General features: G+C 32.6%; 1 protein-coding gene across 2 annotated transcripts; it reads right to left on the bottom strand.

Moving 5' to 3' along the window:
- Positions 1 to 1,637: 1,637 nt before the first annotated feature.
- Positions 1,638 to 9,909, bottom strand: LOC123910954 (histone acetyltransferase HAC1-like). Of its 2 annotated transcripts, none has more exons than XM_045962244.1 (16): positions 9,610 to 9,909; positions 8,055 to 8,287; positions 7,872 to 7,956; positions 7,468 to 7,732; positions 5,923 to 7,352; positions 5,262 to 5,546; positions 4,890 to 5,174; positions 4,532 to 4,660; positions 4,198 to 4,398; positions 3,930 to 4,075; positions 3,465 to 3,768; positions 3,097 to 3,236; positions 2,934 to 2,991; positions 2,413 to 2,859; positions 2,092 to 2,318; positions 1,638 to 1,968 (listed from the first exon to the last, which is right to left on the bottom strand). In XM_045962244.1, exons 2-16 carry the CDS (start codon positions 8,255 to 8,257, stop codon positions 1,920 to 1,922), a joined length of 4,254 nt encoding a protein of 1,417 aa, XP_045818200.1. In that variant the 5' UTR covers positions 8,258 to 8,287; positions 9,610 to 9,909; the 3' UTR covers positions 1,638 to 1,919. The 2 variants fall into 2 exon arrangements, with proteins under 2 accessions (XP_045818200.1, XP_045818201.1); XM_045962245.1 differs by having other exon boundaries at positions 9,493 to 9,623.
- Positions 9,910 to 12,118: the final 2,209 nt, after the last annotated feature.

Here is a 12,118-nt window from a genome sequence, read left to right on the forward strand (position 1 = left end):
ATTTATATATTTATTATTAACTTTATTATTCATTATTTACATGTTTCCTAATTAAATTGTTGCTTAGTCATTTGGCCGTTGCTTTATGCCTATGGTTAATCAACATAAATAGATTTTATGATTTTCTTAATAACAAGGCCGTTTGGTTTGATCAAGTTTTAAGGGATCATGAGAGGGGATCCTATGAATGACTTATATATAAGGGTTACAATCAAGCTCTAGAGGAAGAACAAGAAACAGTGAAAGAGTATGGAAAACTATGAGTGAATTATAAATAAGTTCCCATGAGCATCCAAAAGTAGTTCTATGAGACCTTGTTAATTCACGTGCAGTGCTAGCAAGATGTGACTGTTGTATCCTGGAGGGTATTAGCTATGAGACCAACTGCACCGGGTAACTTACCTGTGGTGGCGAAATACTCTTAAGCCCAGTGCATTTGCACGCCTCAGTCAAATCGATAAGTTCTTCTCATTATATATTTTATCTTATTATGAGTCTATTTATCTGGAAAATTAATTTCTCTTATTTTATTATTATGAAATAATTCTATGTCTAATATTTTTCCAACAACACCTAGCTAGGCTATAAAGTTTGCACAATTATTTTCGATGTTTTCTTTTTTTTTATTCTTTTATACCCTCAATATTTCAATTTTGCCCTTGTTAAAAAATTCAGTTCACAGAAACCGAATTTTTTCTAGTGCAAATTCAGAGTAAATTTCGGTTTATAGAAATCGAATTTTTTTGTAGGGACAAAATTGAAAATTCAAGGGATATAAAAGAAACACAGGTCGGAGGAGAAAACATCGTTATTTTCTTCGGAGGTTGTGAGCAATAAGAGCAAGCCAATTTTGATTTAGAAGGTTTTTAATATCATGGATCAAAGTATCATACTTGTGTACCTATTGAGCATCCTCTTTGAGATTATTAACACAAGGAGGGAATATGTGAAGCAAATTTACATCTTAGAAATGCAACTATTTAGCCATGAACGAGGAAAGGAGATAATAAAGCTACAAAGTAAAGTCAACAAGATAAATGATTTCTTGAAAGCTTAATAAGAATCAACCTTAATGATGATGTTTCCTTACACTCAGAAAACTCAACCATGACCTTTGTTGACCATAATTCAATGTTGTTATAGCCAAATGAAGTAGATTCCAAACCTAATTAGGTCGAAAAACAAAATTTGATTCATAAACCATGTAGAAGAAAAATAAGAATCTCTTTGAGGGTGAAATGAAGAACAATAGAAAAAAAAAAAAAAAAAAAAAAAAAAAAAAAAAAAAAAATTGAAGGTTTTTTCATCTTACAAAATTAGATAATTTCATTATAAAAATAATTGATTCCTAAAAATCATAATCTATGTATCTTGAATTGAGTATTTGGAGATTAGGTCTTGGCCATTGAATATATATTCACAATAATACAAAATTGAATCTCTAATTTCAAGTCTCTTAGAAGAATAAAATGAGACTTGAATTTAGTAGAGTAGGAGATTGGCTCTCAACCATTGAATATATATTATTCACAATAATACAAAATTGAATCTCTTGTTTTTAGAGATTAAAAAATAAGGCTATTGCATTCCTAATCTATGTATATACATAATCAAATCAAAATTATATACACAAAAGGAAAGATGAAAATCTCAACACTTATGATTAACTGTTTTCCTTTCTACTAAAGCTTCAACAAAAACTAATTATGTTTCATCGAAGCTTATAAAAAATTGACAATGTGTTGCTACACATTGACTGCTTATAACCAACTTATTAAATCGACGATTTCGATAAGCTTATTAACCAATTATTTGAAAGCTGGATTGTAGCTTATTGTTGTTGACTGTGAACCGTATATATTCACAAAGATTCATTGATCAACGACTGCAACTTCGCTTTCAACAACTTTAGCTCCACGCTAAGAGGCAGAATGCATTGTTCTCATTTCTTCATGCTTCTTCAGATCCCTGCAAAATTATGACACAAATATAAAAGGAATAAGTATTTATGCATAATTTAGCCAAAGAATAATTTCAGAAAGCAAAATATCCAAATTCTCTAGGTAGTGTAGAATTCTAATAGTAACACACCTGCAACGTGGTATTCTACATTCTGAGTCTTCACAATTCCGGGAGTGAGCAGTTAGTATAAACCATGTCTTTTTACAAAGCTGACAGCCTTGATTTACTCGAATTTCGCATTTACTGGCATGAGAAAACAGCTTCTTGATTTGAGAACAGTTTGGATAAGAGCATGGTTCAGCTTTTGTTGCGTGACATTGAGATGCATGCTTCAAAACATCCAGCAGTTTCACCATCTGTGTGCACGTAAATCAGAAAGTGTGATCAACAACTATATCACAAGAGCATAACGAAAAAACAAAAATAAAATCCTGAGAATTAAGTTCATACCAATGTTTCATTTAATTCCTGATTTCCAGATTGACATAGTGGTGTTGAATAATTTTGAGCCAACTTGTGTTCATTTTGAGCCAACTTGTGTTCATTTTGAGTCAACTTCTGGTCATTATGAGTCAACTTGTGTACGTGGCAGTCAGCACCTCTATCCTTATAGCAAGCAGAGCAAATGGTACATTCTGGACAAATCTCACATTTCCAGCACTCTTGGAATACATTGTATGCACAACAAATGCTACATGTTCCAACAGTCACCAGAGTAGGATTGTTTAGATAGTAGAGGATCATCATTGAGGAATACTTTGCACGGCGGAGTGTGTCAAACTGAAACAGATACTTCTGGCAGAAACTCAAAAAGGTGTTCCTATTTTCAAATAATCCACTCTCAAGGATGATATCATCATTATTTTTAGTGTTGGAGGGGATATCATTGACAACGACCTGCATGAAATAGTTTGCATGAAATTACTAATGATGAGAAAATCATGTAAAAAACTTCAGGTTTAGGTTGTTACCTGACAAAGTGTATGCACCTCGCCATTCTTTGAAGTGTGTACATCAGAACTGTGGCATCTGAAATATGTGAAATGAAAGTCAATGACAAAATCCTTTTTTTTTTATTTCATTCAATGCTAAACCATTGTAAAAATAGTTCAAATATGTATTCAAGCATCACACCTTTCACACTCCTGAAATTTCTTACATTTGGTGCAAAACCATCGCTTCCCGGAGATTATCACTTCACGGCAGTGCATGCATGAATATTGCAAGTGAGCTATTAAGAAATTTCCCCTGGTGCCGATTATATGCTGGCCCAACTAATAGAAATTAGGTTGAAAAAAGAAAAGGAAGAAACATCAGATTACAGATACACATGTTATGTAAATCACTTAAACTGAACTAGTAACTAAAAAGAACAATGCAATGTTTCATTCACTCAAATATAAAAGGATATTCGATTGGATTAAATTGTATAATTTATCTAAATGTAGAACACTATAATAAAGGAAGAAAATGGATGAAAGTAAAAGACAAGGTAGACATACTCTTTGCATCACCAGGATGTCTTTGGCAGTGTCTCTGGAAGGATTGTCATGTCCCATGGTCTTTAAAGCTCTATTTGGCACTTGTTTCTTCAACATCTTTTCATAGTCTCCTCCACTCTCTTTTTCAATCTCCGTAGCTGCTCCCATAGCATAACCACACCAGTAGTCTCCATCAAAGTATGGCAAACGAGAAGCTGACAACTTGGAATCAGATTCTTCAGTAGGAAGAAAGAAATGATCATATAGGTTCGTTAAACCAACAACAATATTTTCTTCCGTGGCCCTTTTTAGCATTGAAAGATACCTGCATAAACAATATAAATATTCAATGGTTACATGGAAGTGCTAGTTTTTGACATCAAAGAAGATAAAAGGAAAATAATACTCTCAAATTCTCAATGTAATGTATACACCAGCTCATGAAATATCAACACACACAGACACATAAGGAGAAGAAAGACTGACCAGCGGCGTAGCTTATCATTCGGTGGAGTCTTTTGCTCTCCGGGATGGCAGTATAGTATATAATCATCCTCTTTTTTTGAAGGAGCGCAGGCCCATATGTAACAAGTTGAGAAACCCCGCTTCTTACAAAAATCAAGGTATCCAATCTGTTGATAGAAAGAAGGAAATAAAAAAAATATATATATAAATATAAAGAATGGAACGATTAAGTGGCCATTTTATTAGAAATGATTGGAAGGATTAAGGATTAAAGTTAAAAGAAAAATACCAATATCTCATGGTATACGAAGGTGCGAAGTGCTCCTCCACCCGCAGCATTTCTTTCAGGCCTAAAATACTTGACAGAATCAAGATATGAAATGTATACACATCGCTGATTCGGATTGGCGCAATCAGAGCCAAACTCCTGGACATACATTGCAAAAATGCATACATCTGCTCCTTCAATATGCTGAAACAGAAGAATAACCTGAAATGAAAGGCACTTCTGTTAAATCTACTGAATAATACAGACATAATAGACTATACATCAAGAGAAATTTAGTTCTGAAGAAGCAATAGGAGGTATATTTATTTAGTCGTTGATAAACCACTGAACTTACTCTTGATTTATAAGAGAATTCAGCAGGGTAATTCTCCTCTGGAATGATGTCCAGAAACTGCTTCTTCACTTTCAATTCTTTGTCGACAGATAACACTTCTCTAATAGAAAGACTTTCTTCTGCTAAAACCTACAATTTTGCAGTAATTCATGGCAAATAAGAAAATAATTTAGAACTTTCAAATCAATATATCATTGATCGCAAAAGATCAATATTATTTATAACATGACAGAATACTATTTTACTACTCTTTCCAATTTACTTGCTTGCATAAGAATAAGTGAAATGTTAAGAATTAAGAATAAAGATATTAGAAGTTTATGTGCATAAATATTAAATACTGATTTCCCATTATTACCTTGTCAGGGTTCTCCTTCCCTTTATCATTATTCCAGTCTGCTCTCTCTTGCATGAGACTCTCAAAAAGTCTTTTCTCTAAGTGGTCACTAAGCATGGTTGTAGGCAAGTCCTTAGCACCAAAAATAGCACTCTTTGGTAAGGGAATATTATGTATTCCATTTTCAAATTCTTTTAAGCGGCAGAAAGGACATATATACTCAGCTTCGCGGTCCAAATCTCTTTTGTTGTTGTAGAGTGCACATACTTGATGCTGCCATCTTTTGCATTTATTGCATTCAACCCACTAGAAGAAACAACAGTCATAAGGAGTTAGTTTATAGTTCTCTAAATCAAGCTGAATTATTATATAGTAATGGCTATTAAAACTTACTGCTTCTTCAAGTAATTCGTCATTATTCTTTTTTTCAAGATGTGCCTTAGAAATAGATATCCCGTTGAATTTGATATGCCCACCTTTAGAAGTTCTATAACACCCAGAGCAAATGCAACGCTGTGCGTCAAATTCTTCTTCTTTTCTACAGAAATATGTTGTATTTTTTCTGATGGTCTTGCCACAACGTAAACAAACAATCGGTACAGGTGCAAAGTAAAGCTTTTTCTCTTCACATAATTGGCATATGTTTGCATCGATTCCTCTTTCCTCCTCAGTTCCAACCTGTGTCAAAAGAATTATTACCATCTATATGGCTTAGAAAAATTCAAAAGCAACTAGAATTATGCATATATAAATATATAAATTGAAGAAATAGAAAATCTAAATTTAATTAAATCACAAACTTAAATTTATATACTTTTAATAAAAACTGCAGAACTGACAAATGTAAATAGAATCAGTCAGCTGAGCATGCACGCACAGCAGACATTTAAAGTTTCATGATAGCATGCTTACATAAAAGAAGATGAACCATTCATGAGATTTAACCAAATAGCTTAACCTCTTGGGATGGTTGGTTCATGACATAACTCAACTCATAACAGTAATACCTAAACAGATCAAGGTAATTGAAAACGCTGGAAGGTGATGTACTAACCTTAAAAGGTTTCTTTGTCAGACTACTAATATGTTCTTTTATTTGTTCTGGTGTGAACAAATCAATCAAGGAAACAGGACCAACTTTAGCATCAGTCCCCTTCTGGTTGAATCCAATTATGTCTTGTTTGTCCTCAACATCAATAGGAATTGGGACCTTACATATGAGAGCATGCATATTGGAATTCGATCCATTGCCAATTTCCATTGATTTGCTTCTGTGTATCACGCCATGGCTTTCAAGATCTTTCTCCTCTGATATCTGACTAGCTTCTAAGCCTTTAGAGGGAAATGTTTCAGTCTTGAAAGTCTTTCCAAGTGTATCAACAGCCACATTGGTATTTGAGGACTCGGTGTGCTTCTCATGATCGTCTTTTGTCTCAATGAATTCCTTGTTAGCATTTATCCCCTCTTGGTTGAATCCAGTTCTGCCTTGTATGTCCTCTTCATCATCAACATCATCGATAATAATAAGTTCACTACTGGGAGTAGGCATATGGTAGACTTCCACTGAGTTTTTGTTGTCTATCATCCCATAGCTTATGGAGTCTTGCTCATCTGACATTTGACCAGCCTCTAATCCTTTCGAGTGGCTTATTCCAGTCTCGCAATTCTGTCCAGAAATATCATAAATCATATAGTTCCTTTTCTCACTAACTGTTGTAATTGAGGAGTTTGTTATCTTCTCTTGATCATCTATTAGCTCATCGACTTTCTTTTTGGCATTTGTCCAGAATGCGGTTGTTTCTTGTATATCTTCTCCATCAGTAGGAATAGGAACCATGTCAAGAGTATGCATCCTGGATTTCAAGTTAACGACAATTTCCTTTAAGCTGTTGCTATCCATCACATCACGGCTTTCAAGGCCTGGCTCCTCCAAGATCTGTTCAAATGTACCAGCCATCACATTGTTGTTTATCCCTCTAATTCCCGTAGAATGAAACATAGGGTTTGTAAATTGTTCCCCGTTGCCCTCATAATGGATAGAAGAGAGGGGAAATTCTGATTGTTGCTGCACTTCCGTTTGAGAAGAATGAGGTTGAAACATCTCCCAATTCCATTGATCAAAACTTGGATAGTTAATTGAAGATAAACCAAAACCTGAATCCATCATTTTATGTCTTTTGGCAGGTCTTTGTATGGGTTCAGTATTGCCAGAAGGGACATCATTAACATCATGTCTTACAGTGGAATTCTTCTGAAAATGCAACTTCTGTGATTGATATTGCATTGTATCATCCAAGTCTACGAAAGACCTCAAGCCAGGAAACTGATTAGAAAATTCCGAAATATTCACCGAGGCAGGTTGAGGGAACTTAAAATTTAAATCTGCAGATTGGAGGGATATTCCCATTGTAGTAGGAAAACTTATAGAATCATTATTCTGAACAGTCCCCAAACAATCACTGTATTTTTTCAGATCCATCTCCACTGCAAAAGTAAAGAAGGAAACACAAAGTCAATAATATATCTTCAAAGACAATACCAATACTGCACAAATAAGGATTGAAACATGGGAAGAAATCACAATCTAATTTAAACATACAATTATTTGTCTGTTGCTGAGGAAAGTAGTTGCTTATTGATCTGGTGTTAGAAACCAGATTGCTTCCACCGCCAGAAACAGGTAAGTTATAAAGCATATCCATATCAGCGAGTTGGGGGATTGATGAGCCATCATCAGGAAAACAAGGCAGGTCATGAACAATAGAACGGTCAGATAGTCCCCCTTCTGGCATGGGATAATTTTTAGAAGCATCCATTAGAGATTGCAGATGCTGATTCAACGTCTCCAGGTTCATATATTCCTCCTGCCAAATATGTAGAAAAACAATTGTGCTTAATTAACAGCATACAGGTACAACTTACATTTGATACTCTTATTGGCTAATGTTATTAGATATTAGAACAAAAAGAACTTAATGCTCAGACACAATTCAAGAAACAAACCTTTGAAGCAGCAGTGGTAAATAGCAGTAATTCCAGCATAGGAGCAAGTTGCTCATTCTGAAATACAGAACTGGTGATTTCAAAACTGAAATAAAATTTATAGTTAGTATGGTCTCAATTTAATTGCAATCTTAAGTTGAAGTTTAACCACATTATTGCGAAAATTAAATCACTTTCACTTACATTTTCGTTTTTATCTGATCACGGATGAATACCATTTCAGGATCATATCGCCAGTCTGTGTAGAGTGATGCTGGATTTATTCCATATTGATTGTTTAATTCATCAAAACCTCTCTTTCGTAGAATATTTGAGACAGCCGGTGAAGTATTTCTTGGAATTTCTCTCCAAGTACTCCCACCAAGATGATAACCCTTGGCCAGCATCTTCTCGCTTTACCAAAAACTACTCACATTCTGAAGCCACGAGAAATAATCGACAAATATCAGTTAGAAAAAATAGTAAATACCAAGGACATTGATGTGTTGTAAACTCATTTACATATCATGATTAAACTAACAAGCCTTATAACTTGAAGTCGTACAACAACCTAACAGACACAAAGTTGGATCATCAAAATTCAAATGTTAAGTAGAAAAGTCCATGATTCAGATTGTGCACATGAATAAAATCAACGAAGACTAATATAAAATGCATCATTGAATTATCCAGTATTGGATATCATTGCTTAACCATAGTCCATTTCACTACTCATTAGATATTGAAAATTTATTTCACATTTATAAAAGAAAATCATCATGACATATAACTTTCCGAAAAATATAACTATAATACCAACATTTAATTGTAAAAGCATTTTTTTTCCTTTTCATATTTAATACCATACTTCTTTCAAATAACACTTTCACCAACCGTAACGTAACTTTTGAACTTTCCTTTTTCTCAAAATGTTCAATATTTGAAGAAAACGTCACAAGCTTAATGTGTATGCGTCACAAGCTACAACATTTTCAACAATCCTATGATCTATTCAGCATTTACATCTTATAATTAAAATATACTCAAAATAACAGAGCCCCAATTCAAATTTCACTTGACCAGTTTCAACCTCAGTTCATTAATACTTAAAATTCGATCATCGTAACATTAAAACAAAATCTTCGAACATTAGAAAGTAATAACAGAATAAAGTGATACCATAGTTAGAATGTTCACTACACAATTAAACTCATGTCTATGTTTCAATTTATGAATCAGAAAGAAAAATCTATCTTTCAATTTAAGTCAAGTATCACATTCAAAATCTCCCTCCTTCAAATTCATTGTTGTTTCCAACAATTGAAATGAAAAGGAAAAACAGATACAAACAGAAGCATTCAAATTAACAAATTCTTCAAGATTCATGAAACCATTAGCATTGCATTCATATTCTCAATTTCAATTCATTTATCATCATCGTCGTCGTAATTGTTATCATTATGAACATTGAAAAACTCGAATTCAATAATTCAAAGAAAAAAGAAAAAAAATCGTGAATTCACGTTTACAATACGAGTTAAATTTAATAATGAAAAACGAAATTCATGATAAGATTGAAGTTATAATCAATGATTGATAACAATACGAACAATGTAAAACGATTAATTGATTAATAACGAACCTTAAGAGAAAAACCCCAATTGCAATGGATAAAATTAGGGTTAGGGTTTAAGAATTGGGAATAACACAGTAACAAACACATGGAGAAAAAAAAAGATAGAGAGAGAAAGAACATTACCAACAAAACAACGTGACGTTAATGCTTCTTTTTCTGTGTCTCTGTCGCTGTTGTTTCTTTCTAGGGTTGCGGACAAGAGTTGAAAATTGTGAAATTTTGTCTCTTATTCTTAATCCTTTTCTTAATTCTTTCTTTTCTTCTAAGGAGTTACTTCATCTTATAAAAGATTAAATTTAGATGGATTAATGTAGGTTATTTTTGGCCGTTGATTAGGTTAATCTAATGGTTGTTAATATTTAAACGGCCGTATGTAAGTTAAGTGTGGATTTTAATCTATGTAAATTATATCCATCAATAACTAACTTTAGGGTTTTAGTGGGCTTACTAAAAATATTATAAGTAGGCTTACTAATAAATAATTTAGTCTGTTTCATTTTATTTTTTAAATAAAAAATAAAAAAATAAGATTTTATTTTCCAAAAATAAGTTTTTTTTTTCATATTTATTAAAAAATATCAAATTTCTATTATTGTTAATCAAACTACTCGTAAAAAAATAGTAAATTTTAATTATAAAATAAATAAAAATTTAAAATATTATTATGAGTCTTGTGACAGTAATAAACACCATATATAAACGAATGCATATACATATTTTGTGAAAATATATCTAAAATAATTTATAAAGCACTTAGATATAGATTTATAAATGTTATTTTAATAAAGTATTTGGGGAGGAGTCTCCACGGGACGGAGAGTAAAATATTGTCTCCATTCCTAAACCTCTCTCGGGACAACTTTCTCCTCCATCTTCATCCCCACGGGATAAAATTCCCTATCCTCGAGTCCATAAACAGGGCAATCCCTATAGGAATCCCGATTTACGGATGAAATTGACATCCCTAGAAGCACATGGCCTCAGCTAATAGAAATTCACCATAATACAAAATTAGTATTATTCTTGTCTCCACTAATCTAGTGGAATTATCAATATCTATGTGTATCCAAGGTTTTACCTATAAATACGCATATACCTCAAACGGTACACATTATTCACCCAATTCTTAACATTTTTCTTGTTCAAATACTGACTTAAACGTCAAAATACTAATATTTTTGTAGGTATCTTTTCCACCGTACCAGAAGGTCACGATCACCATACTCAACCTCATAACCTCACCTTTGGAGTTATCCGGTTCTTCCGTTGTAACTACTAATTTATAATTTTTAGTGGATAGTTTGGATTTATAGAGTATCATATGGTTATTGGAAAGTTGTTACTAGTAGTAGATCAAACTACTAAAGAAAATTAGTCTTCAAGCTACTAAAGTGTTTGAGAAATGAAAATTTATAAATTTTAATAAATTTTTATAGTAAGTGAGAATTCTTGTTTATAAAATCTTATAAAAAAATTCTATTCAAAGAAAAAAATTCTATCTAAGTGAAAATATTTTTTACGTCAATTTTTTTTATTGATCAAGTAGACTATTAGTGACTACAAATTTTACCCTAAGTGGATAAGTGACATGTCTGGGGTTCGAACCCTCCGTGAAGGGTAGAATTATCTCCGGTGGAAAGTATTAATAGTTTTTTTTTTTTCATTCATTGTAATATTAAATGTAATTATAACTCTTATTATAATTTTTTTTCTCAAACAACTTTAATTTTAAAAGCAGATTTAAGAGAAAAAATGAAAAATACGGACGACTTTAGCTTAACTTTAAAAGCTCATTTATGTAACTTAAGTTCAAAAGTAACTTAGAAGCTTATAATAAGATTTTGCCAAACATATCCTAAATTATAATTTTTTTGGTTTTTCAAAAAAAAAAAAAAAAACTCATGTAAATTAAGAGAATTAAAAGACCAATTAATTAGGTGATGAGTCTCGACGCAAATTAAGTAGGAGAAAAGAGGGTTGATGACTCCTAATAATTTTTAAAATTGCTATTTTCGCCCCCAAGTTTTCAAAAATGCCCCTTATAATACCTTATGGAAGATATAAATTGTTCGCTATTTACCAAAAGCTATCTTCCAACAATTAACGAAGTATAAGGACTAAGTTTTGATACAAGTCAACTTTTAACTGATTGCACTAGATGCTATCTTTCAATGAGATTTTCTTTTGTCACCCTACTCATATCACGCGCGTCATACAAATTTACAAAAATACCTTTGTCCGTTATTTTGGTAGCAGGTACACCCCAAAAACACCCCCCCAATTTATTTTTTATACCGTCCACTACTTAAGTAGCGAATATCATTTTTCAAAAAAATCATTTTTATAACGTCCACTACTTAAATAGCGGAAAGGTAAAAATGCAAATCATAGGGCGCGCGAGAAGGAAGTAGGGCGGCAAAAAAAAAACTCTCTTCCAAATCCAATAGATTGTACTGATATATAAAGCATAACCCAAATTTTTCAAACACGTCTTCAGCAATCAAACCTCAAAAACTCTTCCAAGTTAACCTTGATAAACTAAATTTGTGTTTCTTTACTCAATTCTTTTTTTTTTCCCCAAAATTGTACTACGGCCTCATTTGGCCTACTTTTTTTCCACTTTTTTTCCTCT

This window comes from Trifolium pratense, linkage group LG2 (genome assembly GCF_020283565.1).
Source record: "Trifolium pratense cultivar HEN17-A07 linkage group LG2, ARS_RC_1.1, whole genome shotgun sequence".
Classification (NCBI taxonomy): Eukaryota; Viridiplantae; Streptophyta; class Magnoliopsida; order Fabales; family Fabaceae; genus Trifolium; species Trifolium pratense.